General features: G+C 42.2%; 2 protein-coding genes across 7 annotated transcripts in view; both read left to right on the forward strand.

Moving 5' to 3' along the window:
- The window catches only part of pld5 (phospholipase D family member 5), a 13,061-nt gene extending 9,006 nt beyond the window's left edge, over positions 1-4,055 (forward strand). The window contains exons 7-10 of the mRNA XM_086121084.1: positions 1,690-1,841; positions 2,027-2,192; positions 2,285-2,375; positions 2,721-4,055. Of these exons, the coding sequence (XP_085977210.1) occupies positions 1,690-1,841; positions 2,027-2,192; positions 2,285-2,375; positions 2,721-2,923 (612 nt within the window). The 3' untranslated portion in view covers positions 2,924-4,055. The remainder of the gene's footprint in view (positions 1-1,689; positions 1,842-2,026; positions 2,193-2,284; positions 2,376-2,720) is intronic.
- A 569-nt stretch (positions 4,056-4,624) lies between these two features.
- LOC147200550 (girdin-like) lies at positions 4,625-26,497 on the forward strand. 6 transcript variants are annotated; one of them, XM_086120312.1, is made up of 29 exons: positions 4,625-4,932; positions 5,002-5,093; positions 8,453-8,558; positions 9,446-9,515; positions 10,335-10,393; positions 10,513-10,596; positions 10,777-10,917; positions 11,620-11,798; positions 12,957-13,038; positions 13,701-13,859; positions 14,943-15,089; positions 15,551-15,695; positions 15,864-16,520; positions 16,602-16,807; positions 16,891-17,085; positions 18,432-18,562; positions 18,651-18,792; positions 18,877-19,053; positions 19,183-19,344; positions 19,415-19,692; positions 20,626-20,769; positions 20,895-21,081; positions 21,212-21,357; positions 22,358-22,450; positions 22,604-22,803; positions 23,067-23,138; positions 23,448-23,684; positions 23,808-23,873; positions 25,072-26,497. In XM_086120312.1, exons 1-29 carry the CDS (start codon positions 4,870-4,872, stop codon positions 26,073-26,075), a joined length of 5,424 nt encoding a protein of 1,807 aa, XP_085976438.1. In that variant the 5' UTR covers positions 4,625-4,869; the 3' UTR covers positions 26,076-26,497. The 6 variants fall into 6 exon arrangements, with proteins under 6 accessions (XP_085976438.1, XP_085976439.1, XP_085976440.1 ...); XM_086120313.1 differs by having other exon boundaries at positions 18,654-18,792; XM_086120314.1 differs by lacking the exon at positions 23,448-23,684.
- Positions 26,498-26,525: the final 28 nt, after the last annotated feature.

Raw genomic sequence — 26,525 nt, forward strand, 5'->3', positions numbered from 1 at the left:
CACGGAGACCGAGAAGGAGAAGGACGTGCCTGTCCAGTAGTCGCTTGAGTTGTGTATACGTTTTAAAAAGAACCAACACGACAGCTCATTTGTTTTCTGTCGTTTTGCTCCGCTGCAGAAACTGCCGTGTGAACGCAAGTGGGGCTGCACCGACGCTGTGCCGATGCAGACACGCTCAGCGGCTTTGTACGTGTGAACGCTCCACACAATTTGCTGCGGTGCAAAATATATCGCAACAAAATACATAGGTGCAGCGCCGGAGCAAATGTGTGCCATGTGAACACCCCCTCTCTCTCTCTCTCTCTCTCTCTCTCTCTCTTTGATATTGTATTCAAGCTTTGCTGCTGGACAAAGCAATAAGTCTGTGGTTGGGGGGCAGTAGTTGCATAAGGCAGATAATAAATGGCTGTTTATATGGCTGTACAGTCTATTACCTCGCTGTAGGAGAAGTACTTTGGGCAGACCATTCTTGGAAAGCAGCAATCGGGTTGTATTGGAACTGTCTCCTGCAAGTTTCTTATGAAACTGCATCTCAGAATCAGATCCCAAGTATGGAGAACACACAAGGGTTTCCCTACGCGCACTGAGCTCAGGCAGCAACAGCGACACTATGTGCCTGTTTCCATTTTTTAAATTTAAGTGCAAGAAATTGATGTTACACATTTTAAAGAAATGTGCCAGAGATACTGAGTCCATCATTTTAACAGTTCGTTTATGTACCGGTACCGTATTTTCTGCACTATAAGGTGCTTCGGAGTATAAGGTGCACCTTCAATGAATGGCCTATTTTAAAACTGTTTTCATATATAGAGTGCACCGCATTATAAGGCGCATAGAATAGAAGCTACAATCGTGGCTGCGGTTGTGTTATGCATCCACTAGTTGGAGCTACGCTAAAGGGAATACAATACAATACAGTACAATACTACAATATAGCTTTATTTATAGAGAGCTTTCACAACCGCTGCAGCTGTAACAAAGCACTTTACAGAACATTTAAAATACTGCGTCCAAGAAATCAGAATATTGATCTACATATAAAGATTATAAGGCGCATTGTCGGCTTTCGAGGAAATTGAATGCTTTTAGGTGTGTTTTATAGTGCGGAAAATACGGTAATCTAAAGATTGTCAAAACTGACTGTGCATCACCTGTTAAAATATGAGCTCGTGCTTTAGTGGTGAGTGGCTTAACTATTTAAATTTTAACTCGTATCCATCCACCTATTCTGCATATGGTATGAACTGCACTGCATCATACTTTTTCCTCCTCATGGAGTTAAACAAGAGAAACCAAAATAAGAGATACAGTTATGACGCAGTGTACGTCAACAGCCACGATTCTAAACATGCTAGCTTTGTTATGTTCGGTCATTTAATGAACTAACATCCGGACTATAGTCTAGATAACATCTTGTGAAATTATTATTTGCTAGTTTGCAACAGACACAACCAGGGAGTGATGAATCATGTTATTTGCCCTTGCAAGCACTAACCTGCTCTTGTGAACTCACTTACAGTTACGGAAGGAATAAAAGCTAAAATAGCGAGCAACCACTGTTTTATGTTTTCAATTCTCTTGTAACAGAGGTTCTTGTTGCCATTTTAGCTTATGCAGTTGGTTGACTTGTGATATGTGTACAGGTATAGCAAGTGCATTGTCACCTTACTGGTGTATCTTCTCTTGCAGACCTCCCCTGATCTCTTCTGTGCTAAAGAGCGCACCAGAGATGTAGACGCCATCAATCACGTCATGCAGAGTGCAAAGACATTCATCTTCATTTCTGTGATGGACTACCTCCCTCTGGTCAGCAGGCGCCTCAGAGGAGCCTCGGTCACAAGGTACTGAGCATTGATATGAAAACATATGCTTCATGTGACATTCTATCTTTCATGCCTGTATCTGACGTTATGAGTACACGTTTACTCACTTGGGGTTACTGCTTGTGTAAAAATATGCAATGAAGATGAACTTGCCTTGTCCAAGCAGAGGGGGAATGATTTCATTAAAATGGCTTCATCACTAGGTACTGGTCACCGCTTGATGAGATGATCAGAGAGGCTGTGGTTCTGAGAGGGATCAAAGTTCGCCTGCTCATAAGCTTCTGGAAGAACACTCACCCGCTCACCTTTAACTTTGTAACTTCCCTCAAGTCGCTGTGCATGCAGCCGTACAACTGCTCTCTAGAGGTGGTACGTGGACCGACCTCTCTCTCACTGCAGGATTAAGGATTTCTTTTTTTTTTTTTAGAAACTTGATTGAGGTTAATTCAATAATCTTTCAGAGATTTTTCAGTCACAAGCCGCAAAAGGATGACATTCAACATGGACTCAATCATAACAAGTACATGCTGACTGAAAACGCTCTTTATATTGGTAAGCAATGCGTTTTGCATGTATTACATTTACAATATATCCTTTTTGAGAATAATTTCATCCTTACATTTTGTATGCTCAATTTTTTGTCCCTACTCACTTTTGGGCAATGATAAGAAACTGTTAACTCGAAAACCTAAAAATAATCATTTTATCTGCTTTAAAAATTAAGATGTAGTTTTGAGCCAATGCATCAGTTCCCCTCAAAAGCCAAACAACTCATTTGCTTACAAAAGTTGCCGCTATAGTCCATTGAGTGTACAATGAATGTATTATGTGAAGACTTGTACACAGACACAAATGAAAATGATTGTCATGATCTCATTTTCGGCTTTACCCTCTCAGGGAACCATAACTGGGTGGGAGATGAATTTTCCAATAATGGAGGCGTTGGGCTGGTGGTCCAGATGAAAAATGGCGGAGGGAAGATCATGGAACAAGTGAAAGCTGCTTTTGAAAGAGACTGGACTTCACCTTATTCTAAAAATCTCCTGGGAAACAAAGATCGATACAACAAATACAAACACTTGCACCAAGTGGAGACGTAGGAGGAGGACAAGTGGAATGAACCTGAACCTATATTTCAATATACCGACTACATTTCTGTAATTTTTATTTAATCTTGTATTTAATGTGAACATACTGCACTCTGCACTACTGTGATGAACGGCTTATGCAGTAATTAGATTTTCCAGTACCCAAATGAATTAAGCTACATCTAGATGTAACGACATACATTAGCTGACTGCATCTTAAGGTGATTATATTGGTTGGTCATTATAATGCTGCATGAAGTATGTTATTATATAATGTATATTTAATCCATTAAGCAACCCATGTTCAACTTCTATCCTACTAAAAGTAGCAATATGCTGTATACTTTATCTTTATCTTGCAAACGCCACACGGAAAAACTGGGGGCAAGACTCAAATCCAGAACTTTGGAACTGTGAGGCAAATGTGCTCACCACTAGTACACTGTGCTGCCATGTGCCCTAAATTTCTTGTCATGGGTGCAAACTGAAAATACTATATTCTCAGCTTGCTGGAGTCATAGACCCTTTTTTCGAGGGTTAGGCGGCTGCACATTTTATTAATAAAATTAAACATGACCTGCATCAAAACGTTATGAAAACATCCAAACTTCAAAGATAACCCACACAAAATTGACTGTCTGTTTGTTTGTTTATTTATTGAACATACTGTATAAAACACACAATACAACAATAAATTGACAAAAGTGAAGGCAAGCAAAAATTGTATAAAGGAAAAGAGAAAAACAGTCATCATCACAATTCTATGTTCAAAGGAGTAGGAAGAAGTAAGAAACTTATCTCGTCCTACCCCTTGTTATGTAGCAACATATGATTTCAATACAAAAATAAAGGAAAAATCAACATATCATCAAATGCTTTTATCCTATGTGTACTGTACTTATCTATACACCTCTTGTATATACATATATATACATATATACCTTTGTATATACATACTCACTCTTGCATATAGTTACATCAATTTTCACATACAGTATTCATAATAAATACTACATTTCATGAATACATTAAATAGGTTGATCAATGTAATTCTGATGTATTACTATACATCCTATCCGATCCAGTCAAAGGATAACACACTTTTTAAAATCATTTTTATTTTTTTTAAGTGTGAGAAAAATGATCATATGCTCTTAATTAAAATGACAAATAAATATGTACGAATTTTAAACGACAACACACTTTTTTTTAATCGTTGACTGTTGAGTTATGCAGCGGGGGTGATTTGTACGACTTTACATGGAGTTTCCAGACTTCAACACCTGGTGGCAGTATTGGGCCACTACAGGTGGTCCGGTCTTGACTTGTTTTCAGCCGCTTACCAAATCAAGTCACTTATGGGACGTTGCTGACGTTTTTAGATCAAATTTAGCAAATTCAAACAATGCAGAGAATCGCACACAAAGTTATCAGTGTAACTGGACAAGTGTGCGTGAAAAGCTTTCACACAGAAATGTCTAAATGGCGATGGCCGTGAAGATGAATCGTACTTTCTACTTATTAATTCGCAAATATGTAGCAGGCTACAGTACAGGGATGGGGGTTGTTTGAGTCTGGTAAAAGGTTTATGGGAAAATATCTCAGATTACATTGTTCATCGTTTTGCTGTCGATGGCGCTAAACTGTGCAGACCTTCAGGAATTATCACGAGTCTTTGGGGATGTGCAATGAGGAGGGGGAACGGGCGGGGGCAGCTGGCTCCAAACGCATTGGCAACATTTGGCTCAGTGGAGGATGCTTGTCGTGTGTTGTTTGGTGACTCGTTTGCTGAAGATAACAGATGATGCATGACGCCTCAGAAGACGTTTAATGGTGAATGAACGAGGAGAACATCACTCCAAGGCAGGCCTTGTTTACAAGCTTACCAAAAAAGAAAAAGACTGCCTTTTACCTCAAGCAAGTTCGACGAGTTGTTTACAGTGGATGCAGTTTTGAAGATGGAAAGCGGTGTTTTTCTTCCCTTCCTGGATCAGTTCATGATGAGCCCACTTGTCACTTGGGTATGTGATTCACTGTGACTGCAGATGATTGTTTTTTGCTGATGCGACTGATCACATGGTTCTCTGCAGGTAAAGACGTTTGTTTCTCATGATGAAGGCCGACATGTGGACTTCAGTGAATTGCTGGATGGAGTGTTTTTGAATGAAGTTATGAGCCAAATGTAAGTCATGTTTTAGGCATTGTGTCCACTTTTCACATAAATATTACTATAGAAAGACGTTTGAGCATTTAAAAAAAATGTTGATCCAGTTTAACATTTTTGCACACTAGTTAGACAACTACGTGTTACTAGTACTACTACGGCAATACTCTGCATGCACGCCTCGACAACTGCATGCTTCGAGGAGTACTCGGAGACTTGAGGTGTCAAATTCAATCAATTCATCGATCATCAAATTAATTAACAACTGTTTTGATAATCGATTAATAATTAAGAGTTACAGTTTAATTTCAAATTTTCAAAATACTTTGACTTGAGCCACACATAAGTGAATATTCTCTGATCCTGTTGTCACCGTAGCTGTCCTTATAGAGTCCACTGATGGTAACGGCAGGTGTGGCGCTGGAGGGAAATGCCCACCCTTCCCGCCGAAAACTGAAACAAAAAAAAAACAAACAGGAACATGACAGAATCTTAATCAATTTGTACAAATAATCAAATAATAGTTAAATCCATAATCTTTATTTGGAGTCATAGTATGACTAACCTGGATTTTACATTGAGTGAAACCTTAAGTAGACTCGAAGTGTATATCTAACAAGTAACGCTTTGCATTCATCCGTTCCCAACTAGTAGCTCTCGGTTTCAAAAAATGTTGAGTGAGTTCAACATTGTCCCTCTTGTGGAATATTGCTTAAATAGTGTCTATTTGGTTTGGTTTCATCCTGAAACACCACCACATAGACAACAAAAACCGGTTAATAAACAGCATTTGGAAAAAAAAAAGATGATGCACAAGATTCTTCATGCTAATTATTCAATTAATCAATGGAATAATCAATAGAATAATCAATTCAATAATGACAGTCCTACTTGTGACATCATAAAATTCTACTAATTATTGTCCACGGCTTCACTAGCAGTACTAGTAGCACACAGATGTCAACTCGTGCACGGTTTTTGCCTCACAACCGGTATGTAACACATAGCTGTCATACTACTCATATGTCAAAGTCGTCCTATTGTGTGCAATAATGTGTGCAGTAATGTTTTAGTGGAAGGCAGTAGTGAAAAAGACCCCCAGAGTCATTCTACATGAGTGCTGAATTATTCCTATTGGTGTTCCTCATCAAATGTTGATAAAATCCTGCCCAAAGACAGGAGACATCATAGATTTTGACAAGATGCTAGTTAAAGGATTATGATTTGAGCACCGTATGTTCTAAGGGAATTATCACCCCTCTTAAAAAAAACAATGGTCTGCTGGCAGTTGTTCCATTGTAGCAAGTGACAGGCTGGACGGACACACTCTTGATGAGTGTGTACCCCGTACAGTCATGGAAGGCTTCCATTTGTCCACCATTAAGCTACAGTGTCCATTTATTCATTTGATCAACCAGGGTCACAATAACCAGTTCAGCATGAGAAACAACGCTCGACTGGAAGGAGTGGAGGGGGTTGAGGCTGGATAATCTCTTGGATTGGGAGACCCTCTGGGATTAAAACCGGGCTGCTGGTGTTTCGTGTCATTTGGACACAGATGGGAGGGAGGAGCAAGGGGGTGACACAGAAATGGGGCGATAAAAAAATGGGTGTAGACAGGCAGACTCAACGGTGTGATGACACCGTTGAGTCTGCATTTTATTGTGGGAGTGCTGAGAGTGTCAAATTTGCAGTAACATTCTTGTTTTTTTTGTTTTGTTTTGTTTTTGCTTTGTCATTTCTTAATGTATTCAAACAACAGTCAAATGATTCAAAACCTTGTACACATGTCCGTCTGACTTGTTGATTGTCAAATTGTGACTGTTGCTCGCTCGAATCAGCTTCGTCTGCTGCAATTTGTTGGTCACTGCGCCAACTGTTCACAATTCAAGTGGAATAATCATAATAATAAAAAAAGAGGGATTATTAAATATATTATAGTTTCTGTTCTTATTTGCTATCACTAAAATTTGATAATTCAGTCCAAATATGTGCCACCCGGCAAGTGTTTCAAATTTATTGGGTCATGTTTGTGTAACTTACTGAAACAAACCAAAGGACAATGAATATGAACAGTTGCACTTTGCATTTGCCTAAATCAGGCTTGTCCAAACATTTTTTTTCTATGACCCGCACACATAAAAATAGAATGATGCAAAGGCTACTGAAATTCATTTAGAGTCAAGTCAAGTCAACTGTATTTATAGAGCACTTTCAAACAGCCATCGCTGCATACAAAGTGCTGTACATGGAGCAATTTAACATATACAATAAACAGTAAAACAAATCGTAATAAAGACGGTAGAAAGCACCAAACAGTAAAACCAAGAACAAATCTAAGTCATGCTAAGTCGAATGCCAAGGAATACAAGTGAGTTTTGAGGAGGGTTTTGAAGATGGGCAGCGAGGAGGCTTGCCGAATGTTCCGTGGGAGGTCATTCCAGGGAGAGGGACCAGCAACAGAAAAGGCTCGATACCCTCTGAGCCTCAGTTTAATTCTTGGTACTTCTAATAATGTCTGGTCCGCAGACCTGAGGCGCCGGGCAGGTGTGTAGGGGCGAATGAGCTCAGAGAGGTAAGGTGGCGCGAGATTATTTAGAGATTTGAAAACAAATAAGAGGATCTTGAAAATAACTCTAAAATGTATGGGGAGCCAGTGAAGGGATGCCAGAGTAGGAGTTATGTACTCCCTCTTACGAGTACCAGTCAAGAGGCGAGCAGCGAGGTAAGAGAAATCTGTAGGCTACTCAGCTGACACTGACACAGAGCCGAAAGTGGAACAAGCCATCGCCATTCATCCGAATTTCTTTTCATCTTCACTTCTCTTGACTTGTCACCCAGTGTCAAAAATAATCAGTCCAATGCAGCTAAACAGCACGAATGTACATTTTAATACAATATGCAGCAGGCCACTAATAAACGAGCAGCGCGCCACAGGTGACCTTCAGGCCATAGTTTGCCGACTCCTAGCCTACGGTAACAAACTGTCATCTTTGGAGGGGGTGGGGGGGGGGGTATGTAACGAGCTATTTAGCTGAAAAATGAAAGAGCGATTTGTCATGAAGTTATGGCCCTATGTACAGTTGAAATCCTGTGGTGTCCTTCTATTGCAACTCACAGCATTTAGGGGCTGTATTTACAAGTGACCTGGCTATTTCTCTCATGTTGATGAGTCTCTCGGCATTCACACACAACCTCTGAACAAATTACATGCATTTTCTTGTCTTTTATTAGCAATGCCAAAAACAAAATGTAGGTCCTCCTGAATAGTTATCGTATTTATCGATTGTATATCATCATTATTTGACTGAGCACAATCGATAATTGGTTGGATAGACTGACAGAGGATTGAAGACTGTTTCTGTGTCGCACATCAGACATCCTGCGGCCACACCTCACGCTGCGACCAAATTGAGCAAGGATCCAAGTCAGAGGGTCCAGAACTTGACCTTCCTTGTTCAGCAAATCAAGACATATTATGTGGTGAGTTTGTTTCTCCTCCATCCATCCCAACTACATGTGGCTAAACCCTCTCACAACATCGGATTATAAAATTAGAACATTTGCTTTGGATTTTTCAATTCCACCTCAACTTTGAACACGTGCACAGGATAACGCATGCGTAAACCTGATAGTTGCTCGGACTCATTTCCTCCCAGATCGAGTTCTGCCCTAAGACGCATGCCCTAAATATCACCCATGCCAACATCTGTGCAATCAGCACAGGAGCAGTTGGACCTCAGCACAAAAGCGGCAGTCTGAGCCCACGAAAGAGTCGCACATTTCCAGCACGAGATGCTGTGGCGCATGCCGCTGCTGATGAGGCTTGGATTTTCCTCTTCTGTCAAATTAATTAATTACAGTTTGAGATAAGATGTCTGGCCTTCAACTCGAGAAGGCCAGACGGAGATTGCAAGAATGTCATGTTCAAGAAGGGTGGAGCATTTCAATTCTCCGATGAAGTGTGGTGGCAGAAATGAGTTCTTTTCTGCAGGAGCAACTTTAACAGCATGCCTAATGACTTCATTACATTCGTGCATGTAGCAATACTTTATTTCTGGTTCATTTTAACTGCTTCTATCCAGGCTGCTTTTGGCTATTTTGACCGTATAACGTTAACAGAGATGCGTTGCTTCATTTAGCTGGAACATTCGTATTTCTTTAAAGGAAGTCTTGGACAATCTTTTTAACTGAGACGAGATTTTTTTTTTTCCGAATACATACAGGTAACTACTGACACATAGTATTCTTTAAAGCAAAATACACATTAGCATTTGCCTCTATGCTCAGCTGAAACATGTGATTGATAGAAGCGAATATGAAGTCCTCACCTTTCCTTTCATCTTCTTGGTTTGCATTTTATGTGACAGGAAAACCTGAGACAGTTGATTCTGATTCCTCTTCCAAATGTGCTTCTGCTTTCACGGACTCCTTACACCGGTAAGCCATCCTTTCATTTTCTGCAGTGCTTGTCCTCATTCGAACAAGCAGACTCTCAGGTGAGCCAGAAGCAATGGCAGCTGACTTTGGGCAAGACATGGAGTGCACCTTGGACTGCCAATCACAAGGCACATATAGACAGACAACCACTGACACTCACACTCACACCTGTGTACTATTTAAGAGTCTTGAGTGTGCCTAACATGCCTGTTTTGAGATTATGGCAGGAAGGCGGAGTCCTCGGGCTGGGCATTGCTAAGAACCTCACGATTCATTTTCGATTCTTCAGGTTGTGGTCGGATTTGATTTTGATTCGATTCAGTATTCGATTCAGTATCGAGCAAGAAGTAAAAGTACGCAAATAGGAGTGCATTTTGACCATTTAAAAATGTAAGCGCGTCTTAATTGTCTCGTTGCATTTTTAGCAATCAAACATTAGCAAATTAAAAATTGTTTGTGCATATGAAGTCCAAAAGTAAAAAGCATGAGACAGTAGTTCTGTATCACGCCGAGGTGAAAGGTCAGATTGCATGCACCAGCAACGCAAGGTAAAAGCCAACTGGGCAAAGGTGACAGCATCCTGGGTATTGCTTGCAGGGGCATCTCATCCGTGGTGGTGTAGGGGGGGCGGTCGGTCCATTCTTTTCCTGATGAAAGGGTTTAACAATTGCACTTTTCCCAACTGTTACTGCTCAACACGCAGCGAGCGACACACTTGCCAAATTCATCTGGCAGTATGTATAGGAATGCAAATTCCCTGCCTTCTCCTGGATTTTCATTTTAACATTTCAATATGAAGTATTTTATTTGTTCTGACAGAGCAAAGTCTGGTGGAATTGAAGAAACTATTGCTGTTGCTCCTGGGATGTGCAGTCCAGGTAAACATTCAACTGGTGTCTAATATGCGAAACGTGTGATGTACAGGGCTAGTATATTGTTTTGTGACAATATTGTTGGCAAAAGAACCCCTATGAGCTATTTTTTGTTTGATTTTCAGTGTGAGAAGAAAGAGAAGTACATTGAAATCATCCAGACGCTTGAATTTGGCACCAAAGCAGCCATAGCTGTGCATATTCAAGAGGTATCTTGGATTGATTTTTCAGTCGCTTCTAAGTCTGTGTTAACCAACTTTTTATTACTGAGATAAAGATCATTTTTGCGAGACTAACCTCACAGCAAGAAATATGGAGACCATTACAACATGTCAGTATGTGTGCATCTCCCTTGACGCCATAATTGTCCTTCTCCCAATATTGTCCAGCTGACTCACAGTCAAGACAACCTACTCGACCTGCATTGGTTGGGTTGCAGTAACATGTCCGCCGATGAGCTGGAGGTCGTGGCAAAGACTATGGCCGTCAATCTTCAGCACTTGCTAGATCAGAGGGACGCCCATCTGGAGGTAAGTCACGGTACTGCTTGGAAATCAAAATATGCAACTGTCATTGGGCTGGCAATTGGAAAGGGTTCTCAATAAAAAGAAAATATCTCGAACGACAACTGTCACATTCAGCAAGGTAAAGTATGAATAAAAGTGTTTGGACCCATCTTAAACAATCAATCTATCGCTCAATCAGGGGCTGGTCTCAACCTGTCCGGTAAACCTGAAACTTAATTTCTTGCCAAAATATAAAGACATGCTTGGATCTCAAGTCTTTCGAAGACCTTTATAAAGAACTCGATCAGAAATAGTGAGTCAGGTCCTCTTGTTTGTCAGTGAGAGACCTCACAAATTGAGGGTGGTGTAGGAGTAGGGATAATCCCACTGGGACAGTTCAAAATCTTGGGGGAGATTCTTCATTGTTTGTTTCTTACTTGTGTTCGCTAGTGTCAAGTTCATGCAACATTCTCAGCTGTGATTGGTTCCGCCAATAAAAATGATTGAATACACCGAAAAAAAAATGGTGTGTTGAATGTACTCAATTTTATTTTGTCAAGTGGCCGCACACAATAGAATCAGGTGGATTTTAAACTACATTTTCTTAAATTGATGTATAGCCTACTTAAAAATGTATCTGCGTCCAGATGATTTTATTTCGTGCGACCACTTGACGAAATAGAATTGAGTACATTTTGGATGTGTTCTGATGATTTGTGTTTTAAGACTATAGTGGAGCTCACCCAAGAAAGGGAAGGTGTGGTTCATGTGCTCTGTAACTCAACCAGCCCACAGTCGGCCGTCTATCCTCCCAGCATGCAACAGCAGCAGGTGGGGACTCAGCAACACTTGGCGGTGGAACTTGCCGACTCTAAGGCCAAGATCAGGCGACTTAGGCAAGAGCTGTGAGTATCTTTTGGATAAAGACAGAGCCTGCTTTATCCTACTGCTAAAACAAGATTGCTCTTGGCAAATGGTTTGGGATTAAAACTGTCCTTCAATAAAGATGTTTTTACAAGGTTGCACATATTAGAATGCTCAATTTGATTGACACAGAGACATTGAGTGAACGCTATGTTGGCCATTGTTTGATTGCAAAGGTCAAAATCACCCTGAAATCGCTCCTGTTATTAGCTATATATTTTCAAAGAATGTGAAAACTAATGTCAAGTAAAAGAGAAACTGTAAATATGATCTTCAATCTTCAAGTTTGTAAATAAGTACAACGTTAATATGGTATTCATTGCAGTGAATTGCAGCACATTTTTACTTTTGTGACTTTTTAAAAATGTATTTCTCAATCATTGATGATATATCACTTTTATGAATCTCATTACATTTCTTTCTAATGTTGCTTCCCTGCGTGGGGTCAATTCTGACTCCACATTTGAATGACACTATCTATTGCTTCATAAAAAGGTTACCTAGTCTGTATGCCGTCAAACTCAAATAAAAAAAGTCTGCAGAAGTGGAAATGTAGACCGTGGGGGACAGTGTTTGCTACTTCATGTGAGCTGTCTGTCCTCTGGAGACCTTCCAGTAGTGACTGAATGAGAGAGTTACTACAGGATCAGAGATGCCCCGGGGAGTTTGGCCCACATTAATGCCTGCCTGGCAATTTCAGTGCTTGCGTACTATACCTCTGACCCACATTGGTTCTGTGCTTCTACAGCTCATGTGTGCAAATGCACACTAACCCTGATCCCCAACCCTAAGAGCAACGTTGATCGTCATCGTCCTCTCATGTTTTATCCTTGCTTGCTGGGTCAGTCAGACAGTCATGTGAACAAACACGTTTAACCATGAACATGTTTATTTATTTGTCTCTTTCTTTATCTGGCCCTGAAACCAGTTACTTCAACTAAACAGGTGTGCTTCACTGTTTGCAATTTCCATGCCTATTAACAGACGGCTTGCGCCAGTCGGCTGTAGCAGAGATCCAAAAAAATTATTTTTAATTAATAGCGGCTGTGAGGCTTAGAGATATGTGATCATTTTAACAACGAAGAATTAAGATGTTCTTCTTGTGTCTGTGTGTGTCTGCGCTGTTTCCATGCCTGCAGAGAAGAGAAGAGTGAACAAATGCTGGACAGCAGACACGAGCTGGAGAACATGGAGGCAGAGCTCAAGAAAATCCAGCAGGAGGTTCGAAGGAAAACAAGACAAACAATGAATTGAGCGTAACGCATCATTCTTTCCTTAAAGGAGAGCAGCACATGGCATATTTGTGGAGAGAATTATTTATCAACAAACTGGGTTTTGAGCAAAAGTTTGAATTCATCCATCCATCAAGTTTCTAATCCGCTTATCCTCACAAGGGTTGCGGGAGTGCTGGAGCCAGTCCCAGCTGTCTTCGGGCAGTTGGCGGGGGACACCGTGAACTAGTTGCCAGCCAATCGCAGGGCACACATAGACGAACAACTATTTGCTCTCACAATCACAGCCAGGGACAATTTAGCATGTTCAGGTTCACCTGCCATGCATGTTTTTGGAATGTGGGAAGAAACCGGAGTACCCGGAGAAAACCCACGCAGGTACGGGGAGAATATGCAAACTCCAAACAGCAAGGCCAAAGCCGGAGTCGAATCCTGCACCCCTGCACTCTGAGGCCGATGTACTAACCAGCCGCCAAATGTGAATTCATATTTGTTATATCCTGTGAAATTACTGGTGCCAACTGCTCAACCGTATTGCCTAATGACAATTCTAATGCCTGCTACCAGCGGAATTATAACTTTTTTTTAAAAAATCTGATTATTTGTACAGTAAATGGCTGCAAAACCTGATTTTGTATGAATCTTCATCAGAATTTGAAGCTGCTTGTAGATGCCCGAGCAGCCCGTGCATACCGCGATGAGCTGGATGCTCTGAGAGAGCGAGCGCTCAAAGCTGACAAGCTGGAGTGTGAGGTGGGACGCTACAGGGAGCAAATGCACAAGATGGAATTTTACAAGGCCAAAGTGGAGGTCAAACAACTATAAATAACTTGTTTTTACGCATACACACACGAGCGCACGCACACCACAAAGATCTGCTCCCATTTCTGATCAATTGAAGTAAACCATGCACGGATTCCTACATCATCCGACGGTCCAGTTTGCTTTCACAAATTTTGTGGACACTTCAGTCAGGCAAAAATGATGACGCATTTCAATGGACTGATGACAAAAGTCATTTCCAAATTTGTACTTTGTCTCAAAAAAAAAAAAAAAAAAAGAAAATCACACTTCACACTGGTTCTTTTAAGAGATTCATATCCCCCCTCGCCCCCATTATGTTATGCGTATCTTTTTCCCCAATCATTTGGTACATAGTCAGGGTATTTCTATATTCTTCACATACAGGTTTGTACTGTATTCACAATAATGATTTTAATAAGTATGGTAATATAATTTTCAAAAATATACAGTATATACTTTTTTTTTTGTTGCTTTTTCTAGGTCAGGGGTGGGCAAACTTTTTGGCTTGGGGGCCGCATTGACTTTTAAAATTTGACAGAAGGGCCAGGTCAGCACGAGCTATGGTACATAAAAAAAAAAAAAATGCATTTGTTGACAGTCCATATCAAACATCAACAGAACAAAAGCATGAAAGTACTCTATTAATATACTTTTTTAAAATGACAACAGTTGATGACCTATTTTCGCCTGTGCATTGCTGCAGATGGGTTGTGATCAGACCAGTAGAAGTAGAGCGATACAGTCGAAACGATCACCCCCCCCCCCTCCCTGTGTTCTGCAACTTCAAGTCAATGTGCCACCTGGCGGTGAAATGCCTGTCATTACAAGTCCAATTGAAATGAATGCAATCATTCACATCGAACCTTAATTGTGGACCAACCTTCGGCGGGCCGGATTAAAAAGACCAACAGGCCGAATTCGGCCCGCGGGCCGTAGTTTGCCCACCTCTGCTCTAGGTAATATAAATGATCCTTTTAATACAATTAATCAGAAATGGGAACCCAATTAAGTGTTTCACTTATATTATGGTTGATTTCATATCAGCATTACTTCAGGTGGCAGTAAATGTTTTTCGCTCCTTCACCTCAGGAGCTCAAGGAGGATAACAGAGTTCTGCAGGAAACCAAAGAGGTGCTAGAGGATCAGTTGGCAGGCTGGAGGGCACGCTCAGATAAAATCCACCAGCTGGAGAAGCACAGCCTGCTCCTGAAGTCCCGGATACATGACATGGAGCAAGTAATTGTACCGGTTGTCTTCACTTGAGTTACCGTACATTCCTCACTATAAGGCACACCTAAAATCATTCAATTTTCTTATAATCCGATGCATCTTATATACAGTATGTGTCAATATTCTGATTTCTTGGACGTAGTATTTTAAATGTTCTGTCAAATACTTTGCTACAGCTGCGGCAGTTGCGAAGGGCCTACATAAATAAAGCTGTATTGTACTGTATTCCCTTTAGCGTAGCTCCATCTAGTGGATGCATAACGTAACCACAGCCACTATTATAGCTTCTATTCTATGTGCGTTATAATGTGCTGCGCCCTATACCTGTTTATGAAAACAGGTTTAAAATAGGCCATTCATTCAAGGTGCGCCTTATACTATTAAGCGCCGTATAGTGTGGAAGATACGCTATTTTAATTTCAATATCTTGAATTTAAGAAGCTAACCATCATGCATCCCCACTTTAGGGAAGGGATGCAGATCGTAAATGCATTGAGGAGCTGCAGGACGAAAACCTGACTCTGTGTTTAGCACAGAGGAGGAGCATGGAGGAGTCCCAGCACCTGGGATGGGAGTTAGAACAACTGTCGAAGAGCAACGACATTTCTCAGGGTAAGAGCTGGAAAATATTACTTTGTCGAATCGCGGCTCAAGTATGTTGCGATACGCAGGTTAGCACTTGTTACATGCGTTATTAATTGGCTCTCAAATATATAAGCAAAACAAACATGTCCAAGGATTTGCTGCCAGCGTTAATCACCTCTATGTGTTTGTCTAAAGGGCAGCAGACTTTAAGTGAAGAGGTGAGTGAGCGGATCCGTAGTGGGCTGTTAAAGTTGGAGAAGGAGAACCAAAGTCTCCTGAACACTGTCGAGGAGCTCAGAGCTGCGTGTACTCACAACCACAACAACGTACAGTCCAACAAACACAGCCACCACGGTGAGAAGGATCGTGACCAGCAGGTGGTCTGCTGCACTAACAAGTGGACTTCAGCATCAGATGAAAACATCATATCAATGACTCCCTGTTCACGTGAACAGAACTGCAGCAATGCATCCAACCAAGGTGCAGTCAAACAGAAGACGTTCAATAGAGATGCCGAATATCAGAAGCCAGAGCACGACCACGAAGGCCTCCACCGCTCTGCTAATACAGCCAATACTCAGCACGTTCAGTATAAAGGACAGTTGGAGGACAACAACGGCGTAGAGCATTTTGAAGCAGTTGTGTCTGAGCTGCAAGTGTATGAAAATAGTCCCGGTGGTGTTCGCATTCCCTCTCCTGGCTCAAGAAGCAGCAGCTCCAGCCATGACGGCCTCTTCATGGACCTGCCAGCACGCTTCATTAACACCAAGAAGCACACAGAGCGTCTGGAGACCAAATGCAGGGCCCTGGACTCCTTTAATCAACAACTGCAAATGTCCCTTGGTAACACTGGTATGTTTTGTAGAGGAGAAAATTCAGGTTTTGGTTAGACCCTTTGAAGACTTGACATTTTTTGGGAATCCTCCTCTCTAGAGCGAAAAGTCCAACGATTGGAAGCTGAGGTTCAAGAACTGGAGGCAGACAACCAAAGCCTCCAGGCCACTTTAGAGGAACTCCGGATCACTGTACGCCGTTTGGACCAAGTGGAAACAGAGAAGCAGAGTTTGGAACAAGAAACGGCTGCGTTGGAGAAGGTAAAGCGGCAACTGGAGAAGGAGACTCGGCGACTGCGTCAGCAGGTAAGTGCCAGGTTACCAGATTTTGAGCACTGCATTCATTATGGCTGAACAAATCGTGTCAGTCACTACATCTTCCATGTCAGGTTGAAATTCAAGAAGCCAATTTAGATAGCAGCAATGTCTGCATGGCGAGCCTGGAAAGGGAGCTGCGCTGTCTGGTGAAGGAGGTGCAAGAGTTGAGGGAGACAGCTGAGAGGGTGAAAGGGCTGGAGAGAGACAACAGAGAACTGGCCAAGCAAGCTGCCATCGACCAGAGGACCCTGGACACCCTTAGAGAGGTAACAAGGAGACTAAATACAAATTTGCTCCGACCTTGACTTAAAATTGATTTTTTTTTCTCTTCAGGGCCACAGGCCACCATATTTAATATTCTTGCACTATCAAATGAGCTCCAATAACCTCGCCGTAACTTTATATCGTGTTTCAACCTTTAATAAACAGAATGCACAATGTAGACCATACTGCATTATAACCTGAATACTACAGTATTCACGAACACAGGTTGGTCACTTCATTTACAAAAAAAACAATGATTCTTTTACCAAGATAATTATGCTTGATATGTTTGCATTATTGTAATTGTACTTTGCCGAACCTCACTGCATCCTACTGAAAAGGCTTCCAATATTATCTACAAGTAATATCTTTCATGTTGCTGAATTAAGTGACCAGATTATTAGAAACAGCTTTCAAGGGTGATGAAATGCAGTTGTCCAACACAGCAACCAATAACTACCACAATGAACATGTTGTTCAATAAATACTTCGATCACAGTGTCAATCCTAAATAAATATCATTCATTTTGAAAATAATTTGTGAGACAGGATTCATTTTTCTTCATCTTGTGGAGATCAGACAGCGGTATATTTACCAAGAATATAAACCTCTGCTTGCATTCCTTAATAAAACATAGCATGTAGGAAAATAGAACCATGTTTATGAATATCACTTGGTTTATATGATTGCATGGTATATGCTGTCCAAAGAAAAAGAATGCCTTACATGCTTTTTTAAATTTGTAAAACACCACTCCTTAATTGCCTTAGTTTTCTAAATAGAAGAAAACACTTCGAGGTGATCAGTGTTGAATCAAAGTCAATACAGACCGAAAAGTACAAAGTTTGAAAATTATACTGGTCAACAGCAAATTTTAATGAGAGATGGCTTTATGTGTCCCCAAATATTTTTTTGACACCGATTCTAAAAAAATGCATTTCTTTTTTTCCTAAGCGCATCCTTTGGGTTTTTGACATATTTTCATATTTTGGTTTTTAGTTTGACCTACAAAAGCGCAATATGGATTTTACCATTTGTTGCAATTTATAGCTATGACGTTTCCACCTGTTGCTGAACATAACCTTTCATTCATAAATATTACAAAATATATTACCATATTACTTATATATTACTTATATACAAATACTTCATGTTTTTCTACTTTCTTCCCTCCAAATTTTGCCGCTGTAAATTGAGAAGTTCTCCATTGTGAGGCAAATAAAGTTTTCTTATCTTATCTTATCTTATCTTATTTTTCCGTTTTCTGAACCGTTTTATATTCATAAGGGTCGCCAGTGTTCTGGATCCTATCTCAGCTCCGACCCTGGGTTGTTGACTGTCTTTTAGGAGCTTGTCGGTGAGAAACTGAAGACCCGACAGAGAGAGGATGAACTATACCGTCTGTCCCATGAGCAGGAAATGAGGGTTCTCAACCAAGAGAGTAAACAATCTGTGGAACCTGACACACCCGACCGCAGGTGTACATTGTATTGTTTCTCTTTCAAAAATAGGAAAAAGACATCCCCCAACTGCTCTGAATGTTGAAGGATATAATTCTCCATGCAGCAGGTTCCATATGCTCGAGTCAGAGTTGGAGTTCTCCTTGAAGAAGTCCCTTCAAATGAAAGAAGATAAGTTGGCTGCACTGGAGGCCCGTCTCCAAGAATCCTCTACCCTTAGTCAGCAGCTTCGCCACGAGCTCAGAACTGTAAGTTACATGCCATGACACAATTTTACGAGAATGTCTTGTTTTGTCCAGTTGCAGGTCTTTGAACTCTGCTCCGCCACACAGGTGAAACTCAGCTATGAGGCCCTGCAACAAAAGCAGGAGGAGGAGGAGGGGACCGAATCAAGCGCCTCCCCACTGAGAGAGAATGGAACGGCAATGAGGGAATGGTTGCGTGAAAGCCACGAAGCCACCAAAGAGCTGCTGAGTATTAAAGACCGGCTGGTTGAAGTAGAGCGGAATGTAAGTTGCCGTTTATTGCTAATGACAATTAGCATTGAAATATGTCCCAAAGATGACACGGCCTCTGATCTGTTGATTAGAAGAGAACCAGTTCGCCTCATTGCCTTTCTACTCGTTTCCTCTTTCTAGAATGCAACACTGGAGACAGAGCGCCAAGCTACGCAGGCCCATCTGAAGCAGCTGGAGTGTCATTCTGACAGTCAACAGGCTCAGATCCTTGCCCTGCAGAGACAAGCCGCCTCCCTGCAGGAGAACAACACCACTTTGCAGGCACAAAATGCAGACCTGCAGGTACAGGAATGAGAGAGCTTAGCCGAGCGTGTACTTTGCCTTCAAGTGAACTGGACGACTCGCTTTTCAGGTGGAGAAATCCACGCTGAACTCCCAGTGTGCTTCCCTGATGGCTCAGAACGCTCAACTGCAACAGCAGAAGGTGGGAACCGAAAACGAGAGGGACAGTGCGATGCGTGAACGCGAAGAGCTGCGCGGTGCTCACGAGCAGCTATTACGTGATCACGAGCGTCTGGTGGCTCTCCACGAGCGGCAAGCCGCAGAGTATGAAGTGCTCATGGGGAGACACGGCTGTCTAAAAAATGCCCATCGGACACTGGAGCTTGAGCACCGCACACTTCAGGACAGGTGAGAAAAACAATAGTGAATAAGCTTTCGTGTCGTGTTTGCTAACTTTTGTCTTTCAAAGATCTGTAGTTGTTTGTTTCTTCAAAAAAAAGGGCGTCCAGTACCCCCTGTTGACATGTTTTAGTTTATTAGCACTTCAACTTGTGTGTTAATTTGATCTAACATGCCAAGGATAACTATAATACAGTGCTGTGTTTACTTGTTGGATTCAGAGGGAACAGTTTGCATTTTCATCAGCATGGGATTATTTCTTTGTGAGCTACCGTGTTAGTTTTGATCAACCAGGATTTTCTCTGTTGGATATCCTTCCAGGACATACAGGGCCAGTCAAATAATAGAACACGTAATTGGACTGGTCGCTGCTGCGGCTTTCAGCTTTTCCCGGCATTGGGTCACCACAGCAAGTGCTGTATATGTTCAAAATGTACATCATGGAAGAGAGTGATCACAAAACCTTTTTTTCAGTTCTGATTTGAGAAAATGTTATGATGTCAAAATACATTTTACTTAAGGGATGCAACAAAACGGGTGGTCCAGTGGTTAGCGCATCGACCTCACAGTGCAGAGGTACCAGGTTCAATTCCAGCTCCGGCCTCCCTGTGTGGAGTTTGCATGTTCTCCCCGTGCCTGTGTGGGTTTTCTCCGGGTATTACGGTTTCCTCCCACATTCCAAAAACATGCATGGCAGGCTGAATGAACACTCAAAATAGGCTCCAGCACCCCCTGCGACCCTTCTGAGGATAAAGAGGATTGGAAAATGGATGGATGGATGGATGTATCCAACAAAAACCTTTGGGACTGAATTGCGCTTTTAGGAAGCCCTTCACTTTGGCAAATAAATATGCCTTGGCAGAGATCTGGTTTTGAGCCTGTGCTAATGTATATGGCATTTTATTATTATTTTCATGTTTGATTTTACATGTTTTGCTGTAGGTACAACAACCTGTTGCAGCAACGGACCAAATTAGAAGATGTGGAAAAAGCTCTGAAGGAAGAGCAGATGAGAATGAATCTGGAGAAGGAACATCATAAGACCGCTGCTGCCGAATGTTGCAGGCTTCGGGATGAGAAAGACTGGTGAGAAAAAGCCAAGCAAGGGCAAATAAACACAGGCCGAGGGCAGATCTGGGCTTATTACGATCATTAATAGACTATTTTTTACTGTGTGCCACAATGTTGTACTCTGTTTTTGTTTTCTCCAGGCTGAACCAAACTTATCGTCAGCTTTTGAACGACAATGAGCTACTGACAGCGAATCACAAGCAGCTCAAGAGCCAACTAAATGAGACCAAGTTGGCGCACACCTGGCTGGAGGCAGACTTTTCCAAGCTCAAAAAAGAGTATCAGCAACTTGATATTACCTCCACCAAGCTCACCAATCAGTGTGAGGTGGGCACTCCACAATCTAACCCATGCATTTTTCAGGGGGTTGCTTAAAACCTTTATTATCTGATTTGGGGGGGGGGGGGGGGGGGTTGTTTGCATTGAATACATACCCTCTGTTGTCCTGTGTGATTAGTTGCTGAGCCAGTTGAAGGGGAACCTGGAGGAGGAGAATCACCATCTTCTCAATCAAATCGACACGCTGATGCTGCAGAACCGGACTCTGTTGGAACAGACAATGGAGAGCAAAGATTTGTTCCACATAGAGGAACGACAATATATGTAAGCAGCGAGAATCACTTAACTACTACATTCAAGCACAGTAAATAATTAAGAAGTGGAAGAAGACACATTGGTCAAAACAAACAAAAGGCTCACGGATGGATTTGCTAGAATGTGTGTACTGTATGTCATCTCCAGTCCCACAAATCCATCTTGTGAGATGGATTTGTGGGACTCCAACTCTCACTGGAGCGTTTCGCAGCCGAGTGTGAAGCGGTTGGGATGAAAATCAGCACCTCCAAATCTGAAACCATGGTCCTCAGTCGGAAAGGGGTGGAGTGCCCCCTCCGGGTCGGGGAGGAGATCTTGCCCCAAGTGGAGGAGTTTAAGTGTCTTGGGGTCTTGTTCACGAGTAAGGGCAGAAGGGAGCGAGAGATCAACAGGCGGATCGGTGCAGCGTCTGCTGTGATGCAGACTTTGTATCGGTCTGTCGTGGTAAAGAAGGAGCTGAGCCAAAGGGCGAAGCTCTCAATTTACCGGTCGATCTACGTTCCAATCCTCATCTATGACCGAAAGAACAAGATCCCAGATACAAGCGGCCGAAATGAGCTTTCTCCGCAGGGTGTCCGGGCTCTCCCTTAGAGATAAGGTGAGAAGCTCGGTCATCCGGGAGGGGCTCAGAGTCGAGCCGCTTCTCCTCCACATCGAGAGGAGCCAGATGAGGTGGCTTGGGCATCTGATTCGGATGCCTCCTGAACGCCTCCCTGGTGAGGTGTTCCGGGCATGTCCCACCGGGAGGAGACCCCGAGGACGACCCATCTCCAAGTTGTGGCTATTCAAAAATGACCAACAAGCAGCTCTCGGCGCTTTTCAACACAGAACGCAATTACCGGTAGCGTTCTTCTGTCGCAGTAACGGAACGAGACTCTAATTCAAAGTAAAAGTGCCTTCTCTAAATTGTTTTCTGAGATCGATATGTGAAGGTAACTGTCTGCCAAGTCAGGTCCTCGCCTGCCTAAGAGAATTTTTTTTAAATAAACAACTCTGTCTGTTTGTTCAGTGACAAACTTAATGATTTGAGGAGACAGAAGGAGAAGCTCGAGGAGAAGATCATGGACCAGTATAAGTTTTATGAGCCTTCGCCTCCTCGCAGGTAAGTTGCTTGGCATTTGTGGTTGGTGCAGATGATGTGCTAATCATCTCATTTCAAGTCCATGTGGTCCTGGAAGTCAATTTAAGGTTAGGGTACATACTTTCAAAATAAAATTCTTTCAACGACACTTCTGTAAATGTTCATTTTCAACAGGCGAGGAAACTGGATCACTCTCAAGCTGAAGAAGTTGATCAAATCTAATAGCCGCGAACAGGGACTAGAGCACCCTCTCACACCAACACACTCGGAGGCTCACCTCTCATATCACGACAGCGGCTCCTTCATTAGTTCAGACGGCTCTGCAGGGTCCACCTCCACATCAGCAGGCGATGCCATACCACCGCAGCCAAACAGTGAGTATGAGCTTCCAGACTTGCACTCAGGATTTTCATCAACAAGCTACATTCTGACTGTGTATAGAATGCCTTATTCTTCTTTACGCAGAGTTGATGTGCACGTTCCTATGCATGCACTAAAATCTCCCTCATTTTGTCTTGTTTCTCTTAACTCCCTCCTCCCTTGTACCCTCCCCTTCATCCACACCTCTCCCTTACCATCTCTCACTTCATTCCATCACTTCTGTTTACCACCTATGCGGATGCTGTCTGTTAAAAAGCCACACAGAAACAATCGAGAAACAGGCGAAAGAACAAAGATCAATTGAAATCTCTGCTCCAACGTTCCTTGTGTAAGACAGTGTTCAAGTATTTGATCCTTTCTTCACAACAGCCTTTTATTCAACTGCTAGTTTGGAAATGAAAATGCGCTGCCACTTTATGCTACTCCATCACATCAAAACTTACCGCAGCAATTAAAAGTCATTATCATAATATCAGCATCCACGGGATTCAGACTAGCGGCACATCAAATTGGCTGCATTTGTAGATGGAGATATTTCCCGGCAAAGCTAATTTGTCTTAGTTTCTATGAGCTCCTGTACATCGTCACTCATCCACTCCATCTCCCCACTGTCCTGTTCTCTGGTACAACATTGCAGCCCTCGGCAGTTTGCGATTCGCCTCTGCCCCGTTGGAGCAGGAGCAGTGGGCATACAACTCTGAGGAGCTGGAAGGGTCAGAAGCTGATGTGCAGGACAGGAAAAAAATATTGCGCTCATTCCCGGGCACATCCATCCAGTCCACACTTCACTTGCATCCTCCCCCTGAACCATCCATCCAACTCCACACCATAGCCACTGTCACTGATGTCCCCGATTTGTTCCCGCCACAGAGAGGTAGAGGCATTTGCTAGCCATTGATGATTTCATTGACACTTTGTGTTGTTTCTATATATATTAAATACTCCCAAATCGACGGAATGTAAAAGTGTGTGTTGAAAAATTATTTGTGCTCCACAGACAAGGACTCAAATGATAGTGCTGCGCCATCTGGGATTGAGGACAACGACAAGCCGCAGCATCGCGGTAAAGCTTTGCGAATAGCCGTTTAGAGGATTCAGCAAATACAGATGTATTACCCTTGCAGGAATTAGAGTAAATCCATCAAATCGCTATCATGACCTTGTTTCATATTAATCTGCATGCTAACCACAGAGGAAAAAAAATCAAAGAAAAGAGGATGCACTGCCCCCTTTCTATCGTTAACATAATAATACTTTTGTAGAGGCACTGACATTAACCTGTAAAGGTTTCAAAATGATAAAACTCCGCACTCAAGTAGAAGACATTTGTGTAAAAAGAAAAATTGATTCATCGTCTCTGCTTAAGCAGCCAAATGTAGAAAAAATAAAAAGTATTGAACAGACTCTGACATGTACTAAGAGTTCAAATTGATTTTTATTTTCTGTCAGTGATGAAAAAGGTGATAACTTGGCACAATAAAAAAATATGCGTATACAAAATAGTTTACCTCTTTTATTAACTTGTGCTGTGCAATACTGAGAAGAAGAATTTTTTTTTATGTATGTCACATAGATTAGCTAACGTTGGCTCAACTTTTTGCAAAACCTGTTCTTGGCAACATGATGCGCCAACAACATCAAATATATCTTGCTTCACCAAATATGTTGCATCGTCGTCGATAATGGTCCCTCATGGGTCATGTTCTTCCGCGTCACTGCCATCCCTGTTTCTTCCACACTCTTAAGTTCCCAAGAATTCATTCAATCAATTATGAGCTCAACTATGGTAGACTGTACTTCTCTCAGGTTGCATCGTTTTTACAGCACGACATCCCCAGAGGTTGAAAAGGTATCACGTACGTATAAGTAAAAGGAAAAGTAGTCAGAAAAATAAGCACAAGGAAGAACAGATGCCTGAAAAATCAATTTACGTGCAGTGACGGAGTACAAATACAGTACTACTTTGGGAGTATGAGCTCAGTCCACCGACCAGTATTACTCTGAATCAGCTTCGAGTACATTACTCTTGTACTTAACTGTAATTAAGTGAATGCATCGCACTCAGATGAGCTTCTTGTGTTTAATTTTGCTTGATTAGCTTAAAGGCCTCTTGTTATGACGCAGTGAAGTTCTCCACACTTTAAACTACAACAATATTAAATATATCATTCAATAAATACTCGATTGTGCAGCATTACTTCATGAATGTGTACATGTGAGTGAATATCACAATTAAGAAACTATATTATTTGTCTTCTCAGGGCTTAATGTCACCTGGAGTGGAGCTCAAAGTGAGAGCAGTGGTGAGTTCAGCATAAGCCTGGATAATGAGCCCTGGTCAAATGGCAGCAGCCCTGTCCAGCAGACGCTGTCTCGCCACTCCTCTGTGTCGTACCAGCCGCCCAGGGACGCCTCCACACCCCAACACACAGAGCAGACTTCCTCCACAGCACACAAGGAGAAGGCCTTGAGCAGTCCGAGGACAAACAGCCAGGAATCAGAGCTCAAGGGTCTATCTCAACCGAAAGAGCCGATACCAAACCACGACTTCTGGCTCACGCGGGGAACAAAGAGCATCAGAAGGGGGTCTAAAGGAAAAGTTACACGTCGCTCTTCAGACTCCGGGGGCACGTTAAGCACAAATTTGAGATCAAACTCCAGTAATACGGAATGTACCCAGACTTTAGCTTGTTCACCAATTACAGTATTTTATGTTCAGGGTAAGTCGTCCTCAATGTCTGGGTGCCTCAATTGCTTCTCCAATCCACTGGGGAAAGAAGAGCGGCTCAAGGGGTACAGGGATTTTAAAAGTCTCCCTCGTGCCAGTAGTGTCATTTCCACAGCTGATGGGTCATCTAGACGCCCCAGCTTAAACAATAACTGCAGGGATGTAAGCAAGACTGGGACACTTCCTGCCCCAATCTCAGAAAAGTGCAATAACCAAGAGAAGCAAGAAACAGCAGCCACGTTCAATCAACATCCTCAAAAAGTCGGTGAAAGCAGTGCGCCCAAACTGAGCCCGCCAGTCAAACCCCCAAGAGATCCAGCAGCCATTGTTGCCAAAAACCCTCCTAAACCTCCTGTGCAGGAGTCAGATTTAAACTCCCCATTTAGTCTTAACTCTGTCTTCTCAAACACAATCTTCAGTGATTCTGAGGGGAGTTGTACGAATGCGATTGAGGGGAACGGCCCGACAGATATTTTCCCTTATGAGACCAACTGTAAAGCAAAACTGCGCTCTGGTGAACCACAAGTCTACTCATAAAAAATGGAACCATTCAACATGGAAAAGGTGATCATGATGCAGGATTGAGATGATGGTTTGGATAGCCCTGTGAAACTTTGAGAGCATCTTAGCTTCACTTCAGCAGTCCTTTGTTTTGAATTGCCACATTACTTAATCTGTGTTCGTGCCCTGCTGCTCCGTGCTTTTGACCTACGTTACAACCAATGTTCTGTCACGATTACATTTAAATGTTAACTTGAAAGAAATATGTTTCGATGTGATATAAAGTGTAAATTATTTAAGCTTTTAACGATAGTGTGTGTGATTTCTCCTTTAATAAAATAAATATACAGGTAAAAGAGACTTTTTGAATTGTGACATGTTGCATGTGAGATTTGTACGCATTGTTGGTTTGGATCTGTGAAAAGTAAATAAAAAGAGAGAGAGACTTTGGACGTTGAGTACTGCTTCCACTGCTGCCATTGGATG

This window comes from Hippocampus guttulatus, chromosome 9 (genome assembly GCF_054856545.1).
Source record: "Hippocampus guttulatus isolate MCC_2025c chromosome 9, RoL_Hgut_1.0, whole genome shotgun sequence".
Classification (NCBI taxonomy): Eukaryota; Metazoa; Chordata; class Actinopteri; order Syngnathiformes; family Syngnathidae; genus Hippocampus; species Hippocampus guttulatus.

Bases quoted from the DNA above. Each gene is read 5' to 3' on its own strand.
- LOC147200550 (XM_086120312.1), top strand. From the start codon at position 4,870: ATGGAAAGCGGTGTTTTTCTTCCCTTCCTGGATCAGTTCATGATGAGC. The intron at 10,918-11,619 runs GTAAGTCACGGT...TTGTGTTTTAAG, and splicing joins AGAGGGACGCCCATCTGGAG to ACTATAGTGGAGCTCACCCA. The intron at 17,086-18,431 runs GTAACAAGGAGA...ACTGTCTTTTAG, and splicing joins CCCTGGACACCCTTAGAGAG to GAGCTTGTCGGTGAGAAACT.